At 44.2% G+C, this 22,536-nt stretch overlaps 1 protein-coding gene across 1 annotated transcript in view; it reads left to right on the top strand.

Moving 5' to 3' along the window:
* LOC104163460 (elongator complex protein 3-like) overlaps window positions 1-19,825 on the top strand; it is a gene marked incomplete at both ends in the record, with an annotated part of 49,202 nt that extends 29,377 nt beyond the window's left edge. Inside the window, 4 exons of the mRNA XM_009702477.1 lie at window positions 1,900-2,127; window positions 4,650-4,731; window positions 19,239-19,314; window positions 19,723-19,825. Of these exons, the coding sequence (XP_009700779.1) occupies window positions 1,900-2,127; window positions 4,650-4,731; window positions 19,239-19,314; window positions 19,723-19,825 (489 nt within the window). The remainder of the gene's footprint in view (window positions 1-1,899; window positions 2,128-4,649; window positions 4,732-19,238; window positions 19,315-19,722) is intronic.
* Between the last annotated feature and the right edge of the window lie 2,711 nt (window positions 19,826-22,536).

The raw sequence follows: 22,536 nt of genomic DNA, 5'->3' as shown, positions 1-22,536 counted from the left end.
AGCACTCGAGGTGCGGCCTCACCAGTGCCCAGTACAGGGGGACGATCACTGCCCTGGTCCTGCTGGCCACACTATCCCTGATAGAAGCCAGGACGCTGTTGGCCACCTCGGCACCGCTATACGTAGGGAACAATCCTATACTGTACTGTCGGGATGTAAATATTAGAAACCCCAGGGCATCCACTGACACTTGCCATTCACGTTTGAATTCCTAAAGTTAAAGCAGCCTGTCGGAATGATGGCAGGTGTACCTCTGTGATGGTTTTAGTTCAGATCAGGGGTGTGCTTTTGAGGCAAATCTTCTGATTGTATCCACTTTGAAAGCATCACGAGGCACAGCAGCCTGAGTCCTTTCAGATTAATTTAGAAAGCACCTTCCCGGAGCGCACCTAATGTACACTGGCTGGTGATGGGTGCCTAGTTTATGGGCTGAGCACCAGGACTAGTTTGTACTGAAAACCCCAAAACATATACTGTGTTGTCATCAGGCTCTCAATATTGCAAACTATGGCTGCCACTCCTCTGTTGAGCCAGGCAATTTGGGAAATAGTTTTGGTCTGCTTAGCAGCTGGTTGTTACAGGTGGGCAAGGGAGTCCCTACAGCAAGGATGGGCTGCTGTTTCAGCTATACTATATCAATTCAAAATGCAAATGGAGTGACTCACTATGCCACCAAAGATGTGACATTATCACATCGGCTACAGGTTACATCAAACTCAGTGCTAACTCTGCTACGTATAAACACAGCTACTGTTTTGTGAGATTTGATCAGGTCTCATGTTGCCATAAGGGAGTCTCGTCTTGGGTCCTGGGGCTGCTCCTTGATGATAGTAGGTCAAGACTGTCTGAAAAAGAATTTTTTTTTTCTTCCTTCTGCTCTCTTATCCACTGGTTAGTCTTTATAGCTTCTAAGTGCTCTGCAGAAGTAATTTCTTCTACCCAAGCATGGTCTTTATTGTATTCTCCACAGTCAGCCAATTCTCACTTCACTTTTCCCTTCCACTTGTTATGATCTTCAGAGCTGCCTTTGTCTACATTGGTATCAAAAATGAATTTTGAGGCAATTAATATGTTGTTACTGGTCAGTTCTCAGGGTTCTTGTCTGGATGGTTTTGGTGTCTTCAGTACTATCTGAATGAGTAAGCAAACAATTTTTTTGCTGATTCTGTAAAGCACACGTGATGCAATACTCACTCAGCACCAACTCTTTCAGATCGACTCCTGTTGCACTGTACAGTTTGCTCATGTAGTTAGATCCTGTGCGGTGCTGGAAAGAACTAATTGGTAATTAGTAAAGAAATTGGCTGCTGCTTAGAAGACCCATGTTCTGTAGACATCTCAAGCCGTTTCTTCTGCAAAGCAGTGGAGACATGGACCTAAATGCAGGTTTAGTGAAAGCAGATGCAAAACTACTCGTTCTACATTAGCAAGTTTGTAACTAGGACTGAATTTCAATTAGAGCAAGTCCCTTGGTTAGAGGCAAGAGTTGCTGCCCCCATTGATTTTTGCAGTGATTATGAAACTTGAGTAACTCAAGAAACAGGTTTTTGATTTCTGACTTACAAACAGGTAACCATGTGGGTTACCAGCCCTTCTTGAAAGCTTGCGAAGAGGGATAGAAGACTAGTTCTGTCCCATTGGCAAATACATTTCTATTAAACTAGTCGCATGTTTTGTCTTTAAAATGACTGCAGTAACAGCAGTTCTTATCCAGTACTGCTAAAATCCATCTAGAATTAAATTGGCCTTTAAGAAAGCACTTCATGTTTTCTCTGAATCATAATACTTTATGGATCCATGAAATTGGTTTTGGTCTGTTCAACATGTTGCTGAAATATTTTTAAAGAGGTTTTCCTTTTCTCTTTTCCTGTTTGTATTCGTCATCTTCTGTTTGACCAGATTGAATTAGTTAGAAGAGATTATGTGGCTAATGGTGGCTGGGAGACGTTCCTGTCCTATGAAGATCCAGAGCAGGATATTCTCGTTGGCCTTCTACGACTGCGCAAGTGTTCAGAGGAGTCATTCAGACCTGAGCTGAAAGGAGGTGTTTCCATTGTCCGGGAATTGCATGTGTATGGTAGCGTGGTCCCCGTGAGCAGTCGGGATCCTTCAAAATTTCAGCACCAGGTACTCCAAGCCATCTTTATTTTTCATCTGTACCTCTTTCTTGCACCCTCCTCCCCTCTCCTGAGAGGGGATTTAATAATCTAAGGTTCATTCAGTTGCTTTGACTTATAGTCCACTGCAATAGAAACAGAATTGAATTTGAGCCCCTTCTTGCATTTCACCTGCTGAAATCATGCTGCTTCTGAGTTTTTGCTAGTGTGATCGCGTTTAGGCAATTGCAACTGCTCTGAGGTAGAAAAAAAAAAAAAGCATGGCTGAATGCTATCAGTGTTGCTTCATGTCCATACAATATGAGCTCATATATGCTGTTGCTTATTTGGCTTTCGAGTACTAAGCATCTTTGGTTCTGAAGTATCTTTCCTTTGATATCTGGTACGGTACATCGAACTTGACTGCAAACTGAGTAAAACCAAAACAAAGGGGATACATCTGTTGCATCTTTTTAGTTCCTTCTAAAATTGATCTTGGTGGATAGATGAATTTCACTTCTGAAATCTGAAATAATTACATGCGGGAAGATGAGATTTTGCTTGATACCACCCAGTTTTCTTTCAAAGGAACATTTATTGAATACATTCTTCCTACCGAAAGAGAAGAAATCCAACTTTGGTTCTGAGATGTTTATCGGATTAAGTGATTTGGTGAGACTCCTGACTAGAAGTCTTTCAGTTGAGTCAGTTTTTTTGCTTCAGACACACTTGTGAGACCATTTCATATGTATCTTAAGCATGTGAGGAATGGAGTGGAAAGCTGTGTTTCTGATTCCTTACAGTGACTCCTATGAAAATGGCACATTATCCTTCTGCTGCATGTAACATGCTGTGGCTTGCAGTGAGCAAAAATGTGAATTAAATTTTGCCCCAGTAGGTTCTGAACCTTTAGACTGAGCTTTTAAAAAAGCAATCAGTTTGTCCTCTTTGCCAGAAGTGCTCAGGGCTAATGTTTTAAATTAACTTCCTTGTATTTATTAATCTTTCCCTGAGTATATGTATTAAGATGCAGTTTTGCTAGACGCTGATGATGTGTGACCATGAGGCAGTGGCTGGGGGTAGGGGGAGGAAGAAGTGGATATTTCCACTGTAAAAGACTTAACACTTAAAAATTTAGGAAGAAAAAGTGGTCATCATAAGTACTTGAAAAAAAAATTATAAAAAAAAATAGAGAGAAAATCAATTGAAAGTAGCCAAGTACAAACATTAAAATAGGCTGCAAATTGAAATTTCATGGCATATGACGCACTCATGTTCATTTGGAATAGTCAGTGTTCAAGAGGTTAATCAGAAAGCATTCTTCGCAGCTGTGGGGGCAATTTCTGATCAGAAGGACGTCTTAGAATGAAGGTTTCTGTGTATTATTTTAAAATGCCTCTAAGTCTTAAAATTTGTTTTTTTTAGAATTAAATCACATCTACTTCAGTGTCGCCACAGCCCCATTCTTTACGTCTTGTCAGGAAAACAGATGAACAAAGAGCCAAGTATAATTCTTGGCCTCTGATGTTAGGAGGGAATTAATCCAATCAATTATTCCCAGATATGTAGGACAACGAAGTTGTTAAATAGAGTGGAAAGGCTATTCCCTTATTTTGAAGCATTATTGTGATTCCAGTAGCACTCCTGCTGTGCAAGATTTCCAAATGTAAACAGAGGCATGGGTCTGGTGCAGAATATTAACATATTCTTCTGCAATTCTTTTTGTTTTGGCATCTCCTGCGTCATAAGCTGAGCCTAGGAGAGCGGTACAGAGCTTGAACCTAGCCTAGATCTGCAAGGGTCACACAACGGTTTGATGCAGCCTTTGTGGGTAGTCCCGACAAGCCCTGCGGTCGCTGCGTGCCTCAATTCCTCATCCTGAAACTTAACAGCTCCTGACTCGTGGGGGGGTTGTGGAAATAGAGATTATGAGGCGCTAAGGCAATGTGTAAATCAGAAAAGTGAAGAGCAGCAGGGCCCGTCGCTGGGTCTATAGTGTCTGGCCTCATCCGTTTCAACTGATGTCCCCAGACAGAATGGCGCTGGGATCCTTCTGCAATTTGACAGTGTAGGCAATTGCATCTGGCATTTGTGCTCTGGCTTTGTTTAATTCACTAGCACAAAGCCAGGTCTAGTAAAGTAGCCGTTAAGATGGATGATTGTTGTTTAGGATTGGTTATCTCAGCAGGATAGACTTGTTCAGCGCTAGGAATTACGGGATGCCTACCAAGTTGACTTACCATCAGTGGATTTAACTTCATTCTGTTCCTGCCATTGAGAAGCAGTCAGACACTAAAACTGCCTTTGAATAATTTCATGATCAGAAAAAAAAAAAAAAACAACCTAAAAAAACTCCACTGTTAAGCTTAGGGTTGGTATAGCTCTTCTCAAGCTCTCTCCTGCAATATTCAGCAATATTCCTGATCACAGGATCATTCCTGCACCAAAAATATGAGCCTTTTGGAACTGTATTAATGCTTACATTCTGACCTTGCTTATGTTTTCTATTTTTACAGAACTTATGTTTTCTTCCTGTTATTTCTCCCATTATAGGGATTTGGTATGTTACTAATGGAGGAGGCAGAAAGAATAGCCAAGGAGGAGCATGGGTCATGGAAAATTGCTGTAATTTCAGGTACCTTTGCTTTATCCCTTTTTTTTTGTTTGTTTGTTTAAAAAATATGTATCTTAATCTGAAAATAAACCCACTGCAGCCAACGCCACTGCTGTGAACATTCATCGTATTAGGTCAAAAATGAGCATCAGCAGATGCTTCTTCATAATAGAGTCAAATTCCATCGTAGCTTTGTCCAGACGATACTATTATTGTAAGGAGCATACCAGAGGACGCGCTGTGGGGAGCCATCCTGCTCTTAGTGCCGAAGGAGACAGACTGCGTGACCATGGGTGTCTTCGTCCTCCAAACACTGCTATTTCCGACCTCGCTGATTTGGCCCCGTCACAGGTTGTTATTGTCGAGGGCTGCTTTCCAGAGCTTATGAGGATAGAAAATTGCCAGCCTCCATTTTAGAGTCTTTTCTACAAGTACCGTCATTAGGGTGGACAGATGTGCTTTTAGGATACATTAAGCATTATCATGAAGAAGGGAGCTATATAAGAAAGAGCTGCAGCCCTTTCTCCTATTTCATTTTCAAGGCATTGTGACTAAGAAGAGTGGCACCAGTTCATTGCGTGTGTGTGAACTCAAGGTTGGGACTACCTTTCTGTCTTAATTTGTCTTGTATTATCAGTTATAGTAGCTATAGAAAGCTTTTAAAGGCATACAGGTTATATAACTGGGGAAGCTGGCAAATTGCATCTTGTTGGCATAAGATTAATGTATGCTGGGGGACTTAAACAGAATAGCTGTAATACAGACCTTTTAAAAATAATATTAAAAAAAATCATTTTCTGCTGCCCCACCGAAAAACCCCGAAAAGCAGAAATCCACAGCTTGGATCCACGCTGCTGAGTGCTGAAGTGAAGAACTTCTCTGTGTGTTTCCAGCTGTGTACTGTCTCTGGGTGCTGAAAAGCCAAAGTGGGCTATCTCAGCACGTGCTTGTGACAAGGGCCAGAGCATGAGTGAGGACAGCGTGCAGGCAGTAGCCAGATGCTTAAAGATAATTCTATATTCTCTAGATTCCCTACTTCTTTTTTGCTTAAGATGTGTGCCAGACCTGTTTCCCTATTGCTGCTGCGTGCATGTCAGTTTGAACTGGGAATTTCAGACAGCTAAGAAATGTCCATACCGTGTCGCTCCTCAGTAAAGAGAGGCGAAAGTGAAAATGGTTGCTTTCAGTTTTGCTAATAGCATCTTGGCTTGGGATGTGTGGAGAGAGGAAGTCGCAATTCCTCCATGCTAAAGAACACTTCTTTTGACAAGGACAGAAAACGTACAGGAATTACTCAAGAATGATTTGTGAAAACATTCATGTTACTAATTTTAGCTGTATTTTAGCGAACTGATGTGAAGAATATATTCTTTGCATCGAGACCTAGTGCAAGAAATCTTGTTTTGCTACATGCACAGTTTGTGGCATCCTACTAAGATCTTGTCTGTGCTTTTTATTTTTTTTGCCCTGGAGTAAAAAGCACAATATAGTACAATTTGTCTTTGAATACAGAATCTACAGCATCTGCAAAGACCACAAGTGTTTCCTTGGAGATGTTACCACTTGAATTTTAGTTCTCCTGTAGGTTTTATCTGAAATAAAAACGCAGCCAGAAGTTCTTCCTCCATTGGAGGATGAACTTGGTTTTGCTAATTTTGGTTTCAAAATAGATATTAAAAAAAAATAATAATAAAATATGGGAACCTATTGCAAGGTTATGTCTCCAACATGTTGCAAAATTTTGACTGCTTCTTAGAGGGATGCATGTAAGGGAGATCTGCTTTGAAGACATCTCCCATGGGACCCTCTCTCATTAGTACTGTGTGTTTTTATGAATGCTTTGTGGCGATGTTTTGTTTAACGGTGTCCTTTCTTCAACAGTATTTTCCAGTCTTGCACTTAATGGCTACATCAGTATTAGTCAACTAAATAGTGCCAGAACATGCAAACTGCATCTTCAGGGAATGGTCCCTGCTCTACGCTGATGCGTGCACTCTGACAGAGAACTGCGTGGGGCAGCGCTGGTCCATCGGGGCTGAAACCTTCGCAGGCCTCCTGCTGGCAAAGTAACAGAGTGGATGGTTGAATTTCTCTACTCTTAACAATTTTGAGGAAAGTTATGTCTAAGTAGCAAACTCTCTCTTTGGTTTCTTCGAAAAGAAATACATGTATTTTTAAGATAGGACAGCATGAAGGGTTTTGATTATTGGCTAAAGGTTAGGGCTCATCTCTAAGAACAGTTCAAGTTTGGCTCTGGTTAGAAATTAGCAGCGGTCATCGTGGCAGGGAGGTTGGACTAGATGATCTTTAAAGATCTCTTCCAACCCAAACCATTCAATGATTCTATGATCATCTGCGACTGTTCCCTACCCTGGCTTTGAGCAGGGGCATCTCAGACTGATTGTTCTAGGACAGCCCCAAATGACTGGGTGCCCCCCAGTATCCTGCTGTGTGCCAGCGCCTCGCTGTGCACTTCTGACCACTGAAGATACTCCTGTCTCTCCAGACATAGGAGGCCGGAGGCTCATCTCTAGCTCATGCAGCTGGCAGGGGGCTGTCTCGCCCTTTAGGATGTAAATTTGGGGAGCGAGGTAAGTCTGGAGGGGTCCAGGAGTCTCTGGCTGATTATTTGCCACAACCTTGTATTGAAGCGTGGGCTTGAAGTTGGTTTGGAAATGCATATAACTCGAGCCAGATTAAGGTAAATTCAGCTGAAAGTATGTATGTGCAACATCCAAAACAGGCAATACAATTACAAGTGGTTATGAAAAACAGGAAAGAAATAAAAAAACCCACCATATGACTAATCTGCTTTTAGTGAGGTTACATTAGAAACGCCTCTCTCCTGTCCAGCTGATTTGCTGCCCATCCTGATCAAGGTTATATTCAACATTTCCTGACATCTCAGGCTGTGTCCATTAGAGCCCTACTCATTAGAAACCTCTTTCCTCCATGGCAGAGCATGTTACCTGACAGAGCCAATTTTCCTTTTGTCCAAACTCCCTGGAGGATCTCAGGTATAAACTTTTGCCTTCTGCTCTGCCTCTGCTTGCTTCCTTCCCACGTGTAACCCAGTCAATACTCTTAATTAAACATTATTTCACTTGCCTGCAAATGCAGATGTCCCCTTCATTAGGTCAGGTGTCGTGTCTCGTACTTGCCCGTTTCTTGCTTCAAGGAGGGCTAAAACTCCTTCCCCCTCAGCAGTGAGTCAGTGGTATATTTCAGTGTGAAGCATTCGCATTTTTATATTCTCTATCAGGCAGTACTGTAAAATAACATGATACAAACAAGTAAATGGGAAACAAGTGAGTAATTCATGATTGCCTCCTGATTAAGATCAGTAGGACCATAATAATCAGATTGGGGTGACTGATCCCAACATCTTTCTCCTAAGCATACTGCAGCAACCAGGAATCCACAATCGCAAGGCTGTGAATAGAAATTAAACTAATACCACCTGTTTTCTGTAGTCTCCATGAGACATAAAATCGTTCATTACAGTCGGTGACTCATCTCCCAGTCTGTTGGTGCTGCTTGAGCACACTGTCTCATGTGTTTAAGGAAACTGTGCTACTCTTGCCTTTGCCTTTTCCAGTTAGGGAGAAAACGGAGGTTCAGAATTTTCTAAAAGTAAACCCGATGCATCATACCGGTGTTAAATTCACCTGTGATGAAGAACATTAGGGGAGAGAAACTGAGCTGGCATATAAATCAGAGGTAAACTTTCAGGGCATATTTGACAGTACTCTAAAGTATCCTAATTTCCTCGTGTAAACAGCCTTTTGGTCACCCTAGAAGTAATAAATTACTTGAGTAATCAGCATCTCGTAGTTCATAGTGGATGTTGATTCACGGACTGCCTCGGAGATTGCCAACTGCCAGGGTGTACTCGGGAGACCTTAGGAGGAGACTCCCAAGTATTACGGGGAGAATTGATGGGGTTTGGGAGGGCTCCCTGGAGCTTTGCTTCCAGCACTCGTTGGTTATTTTTAGAAATGCCAGTCTTACTAGCTATTAATAAGAGAAGAAGTGGCCCAAGATAAGTGGAAATATAGGAATGTTAATGAATTGACTCACTGATGTTTGTCTGCTTCAGATTGATGGCCTTTGGAAAAAAAAAAATTAATTAGGGGGATTTGGAAGAAGCCAAGGTTAAAACCCGTGCTAGGGGATTGGTGCTGTGGAATAGCTACTGTGTGCAATCCTCTAGTTCTTACTGAACTTCAATTTTGAAGGTTTAATAATGTAACAGCTTTGAAAACAGGCTTGATAACTGTATTAACTGGGATTTCGGTGCAGGCGTGAACAGAAATATTACTGTCCTTAAGCAAGGACACTTCTGCAAAAGCCAGCACTCTGCCAAGGTGTTCTGGTATGAAGCTTTTGTTATATATATATATACACACCATAATATATCTTACAAACAAAGGTTTATAATGTGACCTAACTTCTGCGTAATACAGACCAGAGACTTCCACATCTGTCCCAGCTGAACCTGTTTTGGAAAGTGGGAACCTGTCTTGATTTGTTAAGGCTTTCACGTGGTCTCCATCTGCAGGAGCTTTCCTTAGAGCGGGCAGAGGGAGAAGGGGTAAGACAAACCCTACACAAAAGCTGGTGAGCAGGAGTTGAATGTCTGGGGAGACCTCCTTTGTGCTTCTTCCTTCCTCAACAACCCTTTCCCCAGTCTCAACCCAAACTATGCCCAAGCTTATAAAACCCAAACAACTAATAAACCCACAAATTCTGAAATTAGATTGGGTAGGAAGTGTTTAGAAATCAGGTTAATGATGAAATGAAGGTGATTTCCATCCTAGTGACTTGCAGTACACAGCAGTGTAAATAGCGTTGAATCAGAACTGTGAGCAATAGCAGTTTTCAGGGATTTAAAAATTTTCTTTCATGGGAATCTTCCTCTCTGACTGGCACTGTTCTCACACTGCCCACAAGTGGTAATCCTCCTTTTCAAAGCTGCACCAGGGGTTAAGGGCTTAAAGCTTGTTCTTAGTCAAAGCTTTGAGTGTAGTTCCTCGAGTTGTGGGTTTCATCTTTGTCATGTTTATAACCCAAATTTGACGCACGCTTGTCGTCCAGCTTTTCAACTGCTGCTTGAGCCGAGAATTACTTCTGGCTTAAGGCAGGCTTACCTCCGGTGTGCTTTGTTTGTTGCTACAGGCTGTTAGTGAAAGACTTAATGCTCCTCCCTGGTTTACCAGTCTCACCCTGCCATCTGGGTGGCGTTCTGCACCTCATCAGCTGCCATCGCTCTACCCAGAGCAGAGTGAGGACCTCTCCCTATGGAGGTATTCATGAGACAGTGAGCAGATTTTCCTTTAAAAGCATATTCAAACCAGGACTGCACAAATGAATGCGATCAGTTCCTGCGCTTCTTCAGAACACGTTAGTTTGCACTCCTAGGGAAAAAAATAAAAATTCAGAGTTTCCCAGCAGACTCTTTCCAAAGCATTTTGTTCTCCCTGCTGTTCTTGGAGTAAACAGGTTCAGCTGAACCTGTCTTCTCATCGTAAGTCTCTTTGCTTTTAGAGTTATTTAATTTACAGACAGAAAAGGAAAAAGATGCGGCAGGATTTAACAGGATTGCTGTTGCTTATAACTACCGTACCTAAAACCATGCAAGGTTACTTTCAAACAAAGGAAAATCTGAGGTCCCCTGCATCAGGCACCAGGAGTCATCACAGGCAATGAACCGGGGAATGATGCACAAAGCAAGCTAGGCTGTACAGCAGCTGCCTCGTGGTGTGTCTAGTTAAATATCACTTCATTTGAAGAGGACCGGTGGGAGAGATGCATTTAATCGACTATGGAGTCAATGACAAAAGCACTAGGAGTGCATTTGTAAGGGAAGACGAGCATTTGCAAGCCAGGTTAGGAAGGGCATTTTGGATTCTGGCAGCACATGGGGTAATTAGGGTACCGATGGGATGGGAAACGGTATCAGCTGTAGATACTCCGGTTTCATATTGTGCGTGACGCTGTAGTTCTACCTCTGGTATTGCCGCTGTGCGGATTCTCTGCTCTGATTAAAGCTTGGATGCTAGTGATCCTGGATGCTTCAGACCCTGAATGCTAAGATCGCAAGGTACATCCTTCCCCCTGAAGATGCGGTCTCGTAGCTGGATGTTTGACTAAACCAACCAGAATTAAATATTCCCAATAACGAGGTGGTTTTGTGGCCTGCTTGCAAGGTTTCTGTGCAGAGCCAGAAGTGTGCTGTCTGCTCCTTAGCGGTAGGGAGGAGGTGCCCACCACCACCTAAATCAAAGAGCAAAGCAAAAAAGCGAGTGGCTTGTTTATCATGAAGTCGTTGCTCATTTAAGGTAATTTTCTGCATGAGTGGTGCCTTTCTAGTCTTCTGATGTGAGTAGTATATTAGTATGCAGGCTTGGGTAGCTGAATGGTAGACCCTGGAGGCATCACTCCATTATTCAGAGCTCTGGGGAGGTCTGATCTGAAATGTCTGTTTTTCCATTTTCCAGCATTTGTAATTGCATGTGTGTTTTCTTTGCCTTTTGTTGGTTTTGTGGTGGTGGTTTTTGTTTGTTGGTTTTTTTTTCTTGTAGTTATACCTGCTTTGAATTTCCATCTTTTATGTCTTTAAAAAAAGCACCACCCCCCCCCATCTAAATTACACTAAAACAATTTTAAACATGCTACTCCTCTGATGTCCACAAGTCCTTAGGCACTGAAAATGTAAGAAACCTTGGTGTTTGAGGCTAGTGGATGGACTCGTAAGCTTGCTGAATTTATAATCGCTTCTTCCTTTTTGGCAATAGCCGATGCTTGAATTCTGTATTCAGGGTTTTCTCTCCTTTCGGTGTGATGATGCTACTCCAATCCCTAACAAAGCTTTCCTTTCTGCTCCTCTTTTACCATTCAGTCTACAGACCTGTATCTGTTTCTGTTTGGGATGGGATTTTTCTTAGCTCTATTTTGAGGTTGTATCTCCCGTTTTGTGGTCCGTAGGTGTTGGCACTTGCCAGGGTCCCCTTTGGGAGTTGGTGGTGAGCAGTCGCATGCGGTGACTCAAGCACTACAGATTTTTATTTATTTTTTTTTTTGTCAGAAACTGCACAGAATCCAGAAGATGATTTAGGACAAACACACGAGCTCTGCGCTCGTTCCCTGCCTTCCTCCCACAGCGTATGTACGATGCAGCCCTCATGCCTGTTGTCTCGTACTCCAACTTGCAGCGTATTTGCTTCAGACTCTGCCTCTGCCCAAAGAATCTGAGTAGGCTGCAGTGGATCGGATCAATATGTCATTTCTGACGCTGCCGATGCTGGGTGTCTGGGGAAGGGAGTAAATCTGGAGTAGGCGTGCAGACATCTTCTTGGCCTCCAGCCATTTGTTGCCCAAGGACTTGTAGAGTCAGAGAGGGTGCCTTTGTATCTGGTAGCCCTTGAGGGATCTTTCTGCCTTGTCAGTCTGTCTGCCTGCAACAACTGTTAAACTTCTTTTCCCATCCCTTTCCATGAGCTTTTTAGGGTCAATTGCACTGCTCGTAATTGTACCTTGAGCTTGAGAGGAGTAGTCGTTTGGTCTAGGTGAAGGTGGATAAAGAACAGTCCTCTGTTAAAACCTTTCCTGTTGTCTCCTTGAGAGTTCCTGTTGCCATTGTTTTGACTTCACTGCTTGACATCCCATAATTAGTCCCTTCTGACCCTAATCCTGTAGCAAGTACTTCAAACTGTTTCTTTAAACAGCACCAGTGAGGAGTAAGTGAAATGCAACATAGGACAAATTCCAAAATATTTGTAAGTCCTGGGTCCTCCCTCTCCTAAATGACGGACACATAAAGCTCCTGACTGGATGTGCTTCAACAAATTCCTACATTGTGGCCTCTTTGGCTTTCCTCTAAGCAGGAACTTAATTGTTCTGACGTCATCCTCTGATTTTGGTGGTTACCTTTGGCAATAACGATGACCAGAGAGATTTGAGTCAGTGCTTTACAATTACTTGAGGCACCTGAGCAGTAAATGACAAGACTGATACCTTTTTCTTTTAAAGTACACTAGTTATACATGATACTGAAAAACATGTGGCAGAAATGCTTCCCTACCTCCTTTTAAAATAATCTTTGTGAACTTAAATAATGTGTATGCAGGTGCAGTTTAGGGAAAGTTCCCATCCCTGTTCTTTTAATGCCTGCATCATCTAGTATGGCAATCTAGGAGATCTGGAGAGAGGCTGTGACGGGCAGGTCTGCAGAGCCAGAAGGGTGCACGTGAGTGAACATAGCAGCACACACACCTCCAAGGTCACTCATGAGGACTCAGTGCCCCTGGAAGTGCCCAGCACCACCGGCCAAAGCCTGGATGCTAATCCAGGGAGGGAAGCAAGTGTCACAGCCCAGAGCTGAGCCGGCGAAGGGATCTGCTCAACTGCTGCTGTCATTCCTGGCTGGGCTTTGTGGCCTTCATGCTTCCACCTTGAAGACTTGGAGCACAACTGGCCGATACCCGAGCGACTCTGACCAGCCCATGTCGACACACAGCTTAGCACTAACTGAGTGTGAGACATCCATGCGTCAGAGCTTGCCTGCGCCTGGGCAGCCTAGCATTACGCTGCGCTCCTCCTAGCTCCGAGTATGCTCTGGGCTGTTATGCTTTGCTAGCCCCTTGCCAAGTCCTTTATCACCTGCTCCACTTTGTGAGAAGTGTTGGGGTTGTGCCAAGCTGACATCCTGTCCTGGCACCAAAATATCTTGCTTTGGCTCCGCATGTAGCATTGCTGTTCTTGTTGGGTTTGTTGGGTTTTTTTTTAAGGATATGTTTCCTCCTGTCTCAGGGATAGCCGCTGGCTTTACACATGGATTTTTCAATGTTACCATCTCCAAACCCTAGTTGTACTGTTTGCCACTGCTTCTGTGTGCCCTTCACTCATCTTCAGTGTGTGAAAGCCACTTTCCTCTAAACTTCACACCGCTGGCACGTGCAAAGCACAGGTAACTGCCCCCAACTTCACTTTCTATGGACATAGCAGAGGTTGGTGGTTTCAGTCCCAGTGGCATTTACCAGCAACAGTAGATGGCTTATTTATTTTACCTCCATAACCTGAGTTTCTTGTATGAAGTTAAGATGAGGCTACCACTGAGTATTCCCTTTATTCAAGGCAGAGGAATTGAAGGTATCCAGCTATTAAGTAGCTGTCTCTATCCCTGTCTGCCTAGCCTAAATCAGCTACCGAAAGAAGAGGGACAGCACCATTATACTGCCACGGTGTCCATAAAAGGTTGACGTCTCACTGATTGTCCTTGAGGAGCGTGCTGGTTGCAGCAGGTGAGCTGCCTCCTGAGTTTAGTGAATCTGAAAGCTGAGATGCTGTGGGTGAGGCTGCTGGCTACTCCAAGGGCAGGCACCAGGAATGCACCGACCAAACATTTATATGCTTTAAGACTGCAAATTACTTTTCAAACACTAAAAGCTAGCTCTATAAATACAGTGCTCTTGCACGGAAGAGCTTTTTCGGTTGCAGTATCTGCTATGACGTCTGTCAGCGTTATCTGTTTGTGCTGGCATCAGAAAAGCAGGCTAGCTTGGCTTGTACCAACAGGATTGTCTCCTTATCTCTGTACAGAAGATGCTTGTTTGGGGAGGTGGGGGCTGAGATTGAATTCCCCTATCGCCCCTATTCAAACCGAATGCACCGAGGTCCATTAATAAGCACCCTTTCCTTTCTCCTTTAAAGTGCAGGCACTTTGTCACCTATGCCTATGCCGTCTCCGGTAGCCTTTAAAACAGCCTCAGTGGTAATTTACTCCCAAGACTGGAGAGGTGTCTGGAACCGCAGCCAAATCCGCACCAGCAAGCCTCATCTTCTGAAGCAGTAGCTTAATGTCTCCCTGCAGCGAGATTTCACTGTAGCCTCGCTCCATCCCGGTGACGTAGCAACCTTATCACGGCAGTGTGGAGGTCTGGCACCGCTGCCGTTCCCTGCTATAAGCTAATTACTATGCGGCAAGATGATCAGTTTTTCCCCAGACCAGGCTTCTATTTGTGTTCTGTCAAGTAGAAAATTAACATGGACACAGGCCAGGGATGTTTCACGCCTGAGTGCGCTGAGGCTGAAGGTGGTGATGGGAAGGCAGGATGGATTTCTGAATGGTAGGCGTGGAGGATCAGGTGATGTCAAGCGTCTCCAGCCTGCTTCATTAGCCGGATCATCAGAAAAGTCGAGTAGCTGGGGAACAGCTGGAGAAAAATCGCCCATAGAGAAAAATCGCAGTCCTCATTAACCACCCATCTCTGTGCACTTTGTTCAGAGCTAACCTGAACTGTATTTCTGCAGAGCAGGTAAGGGGTGTCATCTGCAAAATTTGGAAACAAGAGGCTAGCTAGTATTAACTTATATTAACTGTATTTATTCATTATTTGCCACACTGGAGCCTTTTCAGAGCCTCCTTGCACTGCAGAGATGCAAACGTAATGGATGTTCGAGTGACGCTCTCCACTTGCATTGCTGCTGGGTCCAGATGAACACACGAACTCGTAGGAGCCCTGTTGGCAACTTGTGAGAGGGACAATAAAGCAAACACATGCAAAAACGAAAAGAGATCATAAAGGGTTTTTCCCTGCCTGGTCATTCTCACTTCTTTTTAATCAGTAACATTATTTTTTTTCGAGTGCTTTGATGGTTTTTATTAAAAATACATGTGGTAATAACCTTCAGGTGGAGCCGCCTAAACTGCTGAGTGTGCCTCTTGCTTACAGGAATGCATCGCAGGGATTCCTGCTAGGCATTTGGGATCCTCCTGCTCTTTTCTCCTGCTACTTTTACTCACCAGAAGTCATTAACATCTGATGTAGCAATCTGCACCGTTAAACTGTAGATCTTCAGGAATCTTTTAAGTTGCTCTTCGGTGCAGAGACACCATATGTATAACGGTAATGATCTCTTCCTTGTTCTGATGAGTAAGAGGGGAAGTTCAGAAGAAGAGGCTGGTTTCTGACCCCTACCTACACTGGACAGGTACTGAAACAAATTCCTGAAGCAGTGTGCTATGTTTTTACGATCAGGGTGGTGAAACATTGGCACAGGCTGCCCAGCGAGGTGGGCAATGCCCCATCCCTGGAAGTGTTCAAGGCCAGGTTGGATGGGGCTCTGAGCAACCTGGTCTGGTTGTAGATGTCCCTGCTCATGGCAGGGGGGTTGGACTTGGATGGTCTTTAAAGGTCCCTTCCCACCCAAACCATTCTGTGATTCTCTGATGAAGTCAATGCTTGGGGACGCTGCTGATTTAATGGCTGGTAGGCTCACTCTCAAGATTGCTAAGTGTTTCTTCATTGGTGTTTAAAATCTCATAGCCCATAGGAAAGAAAATCGATCGTGAATGCTTCACATGCTTGGTGAGTCATCCTAAATCCCCAGTCTCTCAGTAATACCTTACCGGCTGGGTTGGATATTTCAGCAACCATCTCTGGAAGAAGCCTCAAGACATTATGTAGCCTGTAGAGCTAAAATCTCACAAACTCTTAACTTGACAAATTTGGGGCTGAGTAGCAGACACATTTCACTGTCCCTGTCTCTCTCAATGCCTGGTGGCCACACCAATGGCAGCACTTTGTTAAAGTGTAAGAGAAGTTACGGTATTAGCTCTTAAATATTTAGTTTTGCTTGGTTTAGAGTCAGAAGATCTGTCAGCTCTGGCTTTGTCTATCCCAGTTAAAGGCAGTGTTGGCATGGTGGCTTTCACTCTCCTGACAGTGGATGCTTTCAGTGCAGCTGGGTTTGGGCAGGCCTGTGTAGTCATTAATGAGATATTGCTTCTATAATAAAGAGATCAATGAGATGTAATCTCACCATCTGGAAGCTCTAGGATGGGTCTTACCTGCAGACTTGCCATTTAAAAATGAGTTCTAGCCAGGGCATCTCCTGTGTCCTAAGAGGCCCCCCAAAAGTTGAACGCTGTAAAATCAGTTCTTTAATTTTATCAATCATTCTGTTGTTTTTATTTAAAAAAAAAAAAAAGTTATTGGTGACAGGCTTAGTTTTGAGATTCGGCCTTAAGAACAAATCAAAAAATCCCCGAGCGATCCATTTGTTAATACGATAAAGCTTTTGCTCTGGTTTTCCTTGTTAGCTCTGCACCTTCACGAACACACAAATTCTGCAATGTGACAGGATAGGAAGAAATGTGGTGTATCTGCTTTGTTTCAATAAAACTTCATAAGCAGTTCACTAAATTACTCTGTCAAGGTACAGTAATCCTTACAACCAAAATACCTTTCCAGAGCAGGGCTGGTTCATCCGTACCCCGCAAAGCCCTCTGGCAGGCCAGGCTCCCAGCCCGTAGCGTCACTCCAGAAACTTGCCCCGTTAAATTGTATTTGGTGCTTTTGGTGTTTGGCAAACCTACCCTGGCAAATTAGGAGAACTGGCCTGCGAAGGTGGTGTCCCCAGACATCCCTTGAGATCGCCGGTGAGTCCGTGTCACTGCCCTGGTGCGCAAGGATCCGTCGCAGCTTGTGTTAACCTTTAAGGCGATTGCTGAGGCTCTTTCTGCAACTGGGGACAGGGGGAGGACCGGCCGAACTGGGAGCGCGTATGGGGACCTCGTTTGCTAGATTAGAGGCATCTACTTGAAAGGACTGGAGGTAAATAAGGGGATGCTGCCTTTCACGTGGGAGATGCAAAAGAGGAATTAAAAGAGTTTTTTGAATTGGCCTGGTCCCAGACCATGCCGAGCCATTCTAGATTTAAATTGAGTTAAATTAAATTAATCTGTAGTGTATAAAGAGTAAGGGGAGAGTAAAGGTCTCCTCTGCTGTTTACGTAGTGTGGTTTCTTGCTTCATTTTTATTTATCAAGCCCAAGAGCAGACCCTGAGTTGAAGGAAGGATCAGCTCTATCAGAAAGGGACTGCATCTCCTTGTGTTTGCATCAAATTTAGAGTGGATTTAAATGGAGCAGGGATTGGATTTGCGTGGGAGGCTGCGGGGGGAGTGCTACAGATATTCAGGGCTTTCTGCTTGTGGGTCACGGCTTCAAAAATAATCCAATCTCAAATCTGAAAGGCCATCAGTGTTTTGCAGTAGTGAAGTGAGTTGTTGAGCTGATGAAGGGAGACCTGGGCCTCAAAACTCTTTTTTTATCGCAGACTTGCTTTGTGATTTCAGACAAATTACCCAGCTGCCTGGGATCTTGGCTTTTCTTCTGGGACGTGGCGATGACAGTACCTCCCTGGCAGACAGAGGGGTTGTGAAAATAGTAATTTAAAATCTGTGGGAAGCAATCCGGGCAGGAAGGAAGCACAACTTGCATTTGACAGAAAAAAACAGAGGCTTTCAGGTGCGGATTTCTCTTCCAGGTCCAACAAATAGCAAGGCACAGACTCAACACAGGTTAGGCACAGTTGCTGTTAGCGGGTTTGATTCTGCTAATCATTCAGCCCTTAACAGAGAAAGGATTATGAGATGCTTCACACACAGTGATATTAACAATCATGTAAGTACATAAAGATAAGTCTAAATCAGAGGTCTGTGATGCTAATTAAATAACTCTTTGTGCTTGCTGCAGCAGGAGGAGGTCATGAAATACTGAACTCCCCCATCCCTGGGTTTAGTCCCTCCCGAGACTGTTGAAATACAGGGGGAGAGCCGCTCTGTGGGGAGAACGCTTCAGACTCCAGCACTGTGATATGCTTATGGGTGAAAAAAAAATAAATCAAAAAGTTTCCAGTGCTCTAGTTTTAAAGCAGATTTCTTGAAAGAAAAATATTTTCAATTATCTTTAAAAAAAAAATAATAATCGTATTCCTATTTTCCATTCACATTGCCTGAATTATGTTTTTTGGCAACTGCCAGAGTTTTACTAGTTCTCAGTAATTGTCAACAAAATCTGTTGTGTTAAAAGAAAAGTGAACATATCTGTGTTTTCTCTGTGAGTCTGAAAATTGAGAGAATCCTATTTGTAAGATACTGGGTAATGTTTCTAAAAGCCCCTACTTCTAATTTTTAGAGGATTTTTATCACCCAGTATCTTTAGGAACTTTCAGGAAATGAGTTGCCAATTATCTAATCTTTTAAAAAAATAAAAATTTTTGCTGCAGGGATAGATGTAGGAATTGTTCCTTCGTTTTGTAAATTAATAACTTTTTTCTGATTGCTCTTGACGTGCCTAGGTTTTCTCAGCGGCGTTAAGAATGTTGGGTTTTTTCTGTTTCCTTGGTGCTGATAAGGTGTTTTGGTTATCTCAAATCCTTTGCCTTTTCTCCATTGTTACCGTTCTCTGCAGTTGGTTGGTAGTGATTCACATGAAACAGCCTCGTGTTTTCCCTAAAGATAAAATCCAGCATTGTGAAAAGTGTAAATGCCAAAGCAAACTCATCGGAGGTCGCGGATGGATCTGCTGTGCATTCTTAACTCGTGCGTCAGTTCGGAAATGTGGTGTGTGGTTTTTTGGTCAGCATCCAGTACACAATAGACAAGAAAACGTTCTCTCATCTTATTTTCCTACCGCTTTTATGGATTTGAAACCCTAGTTTTGACCCTTCCTCATATAAACAGGTCCTGCCAACTTGAAGAGCGAGGACTTGCTCCGAAGCAAGCTCTGGACGCTCGCCCGAGTGGTTGCCGAGTGCCAGTAAGTGTCAGCTTTGCTTTGAAGTCCTGCGCGGAGTCTAGGTTTTGGATAGCAGTGGATTTCACAGCAAGGCATTGGTTTGCCAGCTAGCAAAGTGTCCTCTTGGACTTGGTGGAGGTCAAAGCAAGGAGTATAAAGAAAAACCTAAAACTTCTCTTGTAGTAGCCTGAGTGTCCACCAAGACCCGTGGTAGAAAGGGAGTTGTGTCTGCACGCTCACCGCTGATGTCAGGCTCCAAGTCACCCGACCCCAAGTCTTGAGAGGCTCTAAAATGTGAGCTTTGTCATCTCTGAATGCCGGCCTTTGAATCCTCTGAATGTTTCGGCAGCCTCAGTCTGGTCATGGGAGACATGCTTGGAGGCCAAGGAGATCTCCCGGAGCTCTTGTTTTCTTTCTTTGCTTTTCTAGCTCTGTTGAAAATGCAGATGTTTATGGTTTGTCCCGTGGCAGCAGCGGCTTCCAAGCCTCCTGCCCGGCTCTGTGCCATCACTGTTTTACCAGTGGAAGTACTGTAGGTGACTGCAGAAGCGTTTGGTGCTGCCTTCTCTGTGCCTTTTCAAAACTACAAAAATGATATTCCAGCCGTGGCAGAGCGTTCCCCTCGTAGAGCATCACTGGCCGTCACAGGGGGGAACGTCCTTTCTGATACCAAGACAAGTAGCCGTGGCCATCCCAAATCTCTGCAGCTAGCTTGAGACTCACTGCTCATTCTGGGTGAAATCCATAGCGCTTTGGTGAATATAGCATCACCCTCCTGTCCTCTTGCCTGCACTGACCACAAATCTTTTTCTCAGCACCCTTGAAGGACAATCCTACCTGCTAGAGATCCTACAGACGATCCGGGTGTCCGTGCAGTGAGCCCAGGGCTCTCCCTTCCTCAGGCAAAGCGCCGAGCCAGGTAGTTATTCCCAAAAACAACTGGAAGAGGCTTCGCTATCGCTGGAATTGCAGCTGGCACGTTGATGGATTGAAGCAATTCGGAAAGTTCAGCTGACTCAGGTTTGCTGCCTTGCACACAAGGCCCCGCTAACTGCTTCTAAGAAATATTTTGTGGGAGAAGGAAGCTGCGAGACACGATATGCCTCGACTGCGCACCTTCGGGAAAGGTTTTAGTCGTTGCCGAAAGATGCAGAGGCCTCTGTAGAGATAAGTCTCTGGTGTGCCTCAGTAAGTCTCTGCTATGGAAATTTTATGAACTATTAGTAGCTCTTTAATGATCCTGAAAACAATCTCATTTTCACTTAGTTCTGTGACTAGTGAGCCGTGGTGAAGGAATCTTTGAGGATACTCGGCCTCGGATGCTGCATTGCAATATTTCTGTGTGGCAGGGCTGAGTCAGAAGGGTGTATTTATGGGCTCTGCACAGAAAAGGTCACGGGTAGGGGTTGCTGCACATGGGCAATGAAATATGATTTCTGCCGTCCTCTGAGTAGCAGTCCCATGCCGACTGCTCATCCTTCTGGGCCAGAAGAGTGTTTAACCTGATGCTGTGGTCACTTCTCTCTGTCCTCTGCTACAGGCAGGCGCTTTTTTTATTTATTTAATTCATTTGGGGGTTTAAATGTTAACAGTGAAAAACCAGGTTTCCAGGTTTGGGGTTTTATCAGTAGGCTTCACCATTACTCAGATGCTTCCAAAAGAAGAGAACAAAAGGCAATTAAATTAACCAGCAGCCGTTGCCAGAGGATGTGTCATTTGAAGATTGCAGTAAGGGACGCTTCCAAAAAGCCTCAGCTGGCCCCTGGCCACGGGTTTCCATCCAGGCAGGCGTGATCGGAGCGCCTGCCGTTCAACCAAATCACTGGTGGTGAATTTGGAAGCGGTTGGTTGAAATCTGCTCTGCTGAGTTCAAACTAAGCTTTCCTGCACAGTTTGATAGGGAATGTTTAAAATTTAAAACCGTGTTTTAAAGACCCAGAATGAGAATGCAGCCAATTCTGGTTTGGAAAGTCAAAAAGCTTCTTGGGCCAGCTTTTGGCCTTACTTCTCCACTCCTGCGTGATATTTCTTTTATGATAGTTCCTGGATGATGTTTCTTTTCACTGGGAAGCATGGGTGCGACTTGGAGCAGCGGGAAGAGAGCTGCCTGAACAGGTCCCACCAGCTCCATGGTATGTTTGCTGTAAATTAGAGCGGCAAAGATTTGGGAAGGGAACTTGTGCCATCGAGACCTTCCTTTCAGGTATGCTTGATGAACAAGTGTTGAGTGCGTGCTGGGCATTACGAGTTGCTTCTCCAGCACTTACCCCCTTGAATGACTTGTGAGCAGACGAAGCGGCACGTTGTTTTATTAGCTGTAGTTCTGATTTTCTTAGGACTGCATGTTGATACCCTCCTTGTGATCAGAAGCCAGCAGCATAATCCTGCAACTTTGTTTTTTTGGACTTTGCATTCATACAAAGTTGTGATAATTTCACAATGGAGAGGTCTGTGGAGATGGATTCTCTCTGCGTGACTTACGGACAGTTATTAGTGTCCTACAGATTTTTTATTCCATTTAGCAGTGCCTACTGTGTTGCACTTCTCTCATGGATGAGGAAGGCTGTGGATGGTTTCTGGCTGTCAGCCTGCTTTTAATTCCATGCTTGAACGCCCCGTTTCTCTTCCAGTTGTGCCGCGCTGATCTCAAAACACCCATCCTCCGTGCTGGTTGAGATTTCCCTGATACACTTTGACTACAAGGAGAAACCTTTGTATTAACGGCATCCCAATGAATATCGTCGGCTGGGTTCGTTAGCGTTTGGGTTCAGAGCAGCCCAAGTGAATCCCTTCCTCATCCTCTTGCTGTGCATCAGTTTCGCTTGGGGGGGGACACACGGTGCATTTCAGCGCAGTTCATTTCAGAGGAATCTGAACCACAAGCTTTGCAGGTCCAGCTCAAACGCAGTCCACCCTCTGAAGTGGACAGAGGGGTCTGAATGAACAGCTTTTGGGCCAACTTCAGACCAAGTGTGTGGTGAGGACATGCAGTCCAGGATACCAAAAATCCAGTCTGAAGTCACCCCCTCCAGTCACATGTAGTGTGGAGGTGTGGGCTGGAGCACCCAGTGCTTCCATCTACCCATCCACTCCCAGTACGCCAGAGGAGATGCTAAGACCTTGTCCCGTTGGTTGCCACCTCCACACCAGCCTGCTTTGCCCAGCTTCCAGCTGTAGATACCGTCCCCGTGCCTGAGCAGTCACCGTCCCGCTGCCCTGGGGCTGGGTGTTACGGGCCGATGG

The sequence above is a fragment of the Cariama cristata genome, unplaced genomic scaffold (assembly GCF_000690535.1).
Source record: "Cariama cristata isolate BGI_N322 unplaced genomic scaffold, ASM69053v1 scaffold12776, whole genome shotgun sequence".
In the NCBI taxonomy this organism is placed as follows: domain Eukaryota; kingdom Metazoa; phylum Chordata; class Aves; order Cariamiformes; family Cariamidae; genus Cariama; species Cariama cristata.
This window is presented reverse-complemented; position numbering and strand designations above follow the sequence as displayed.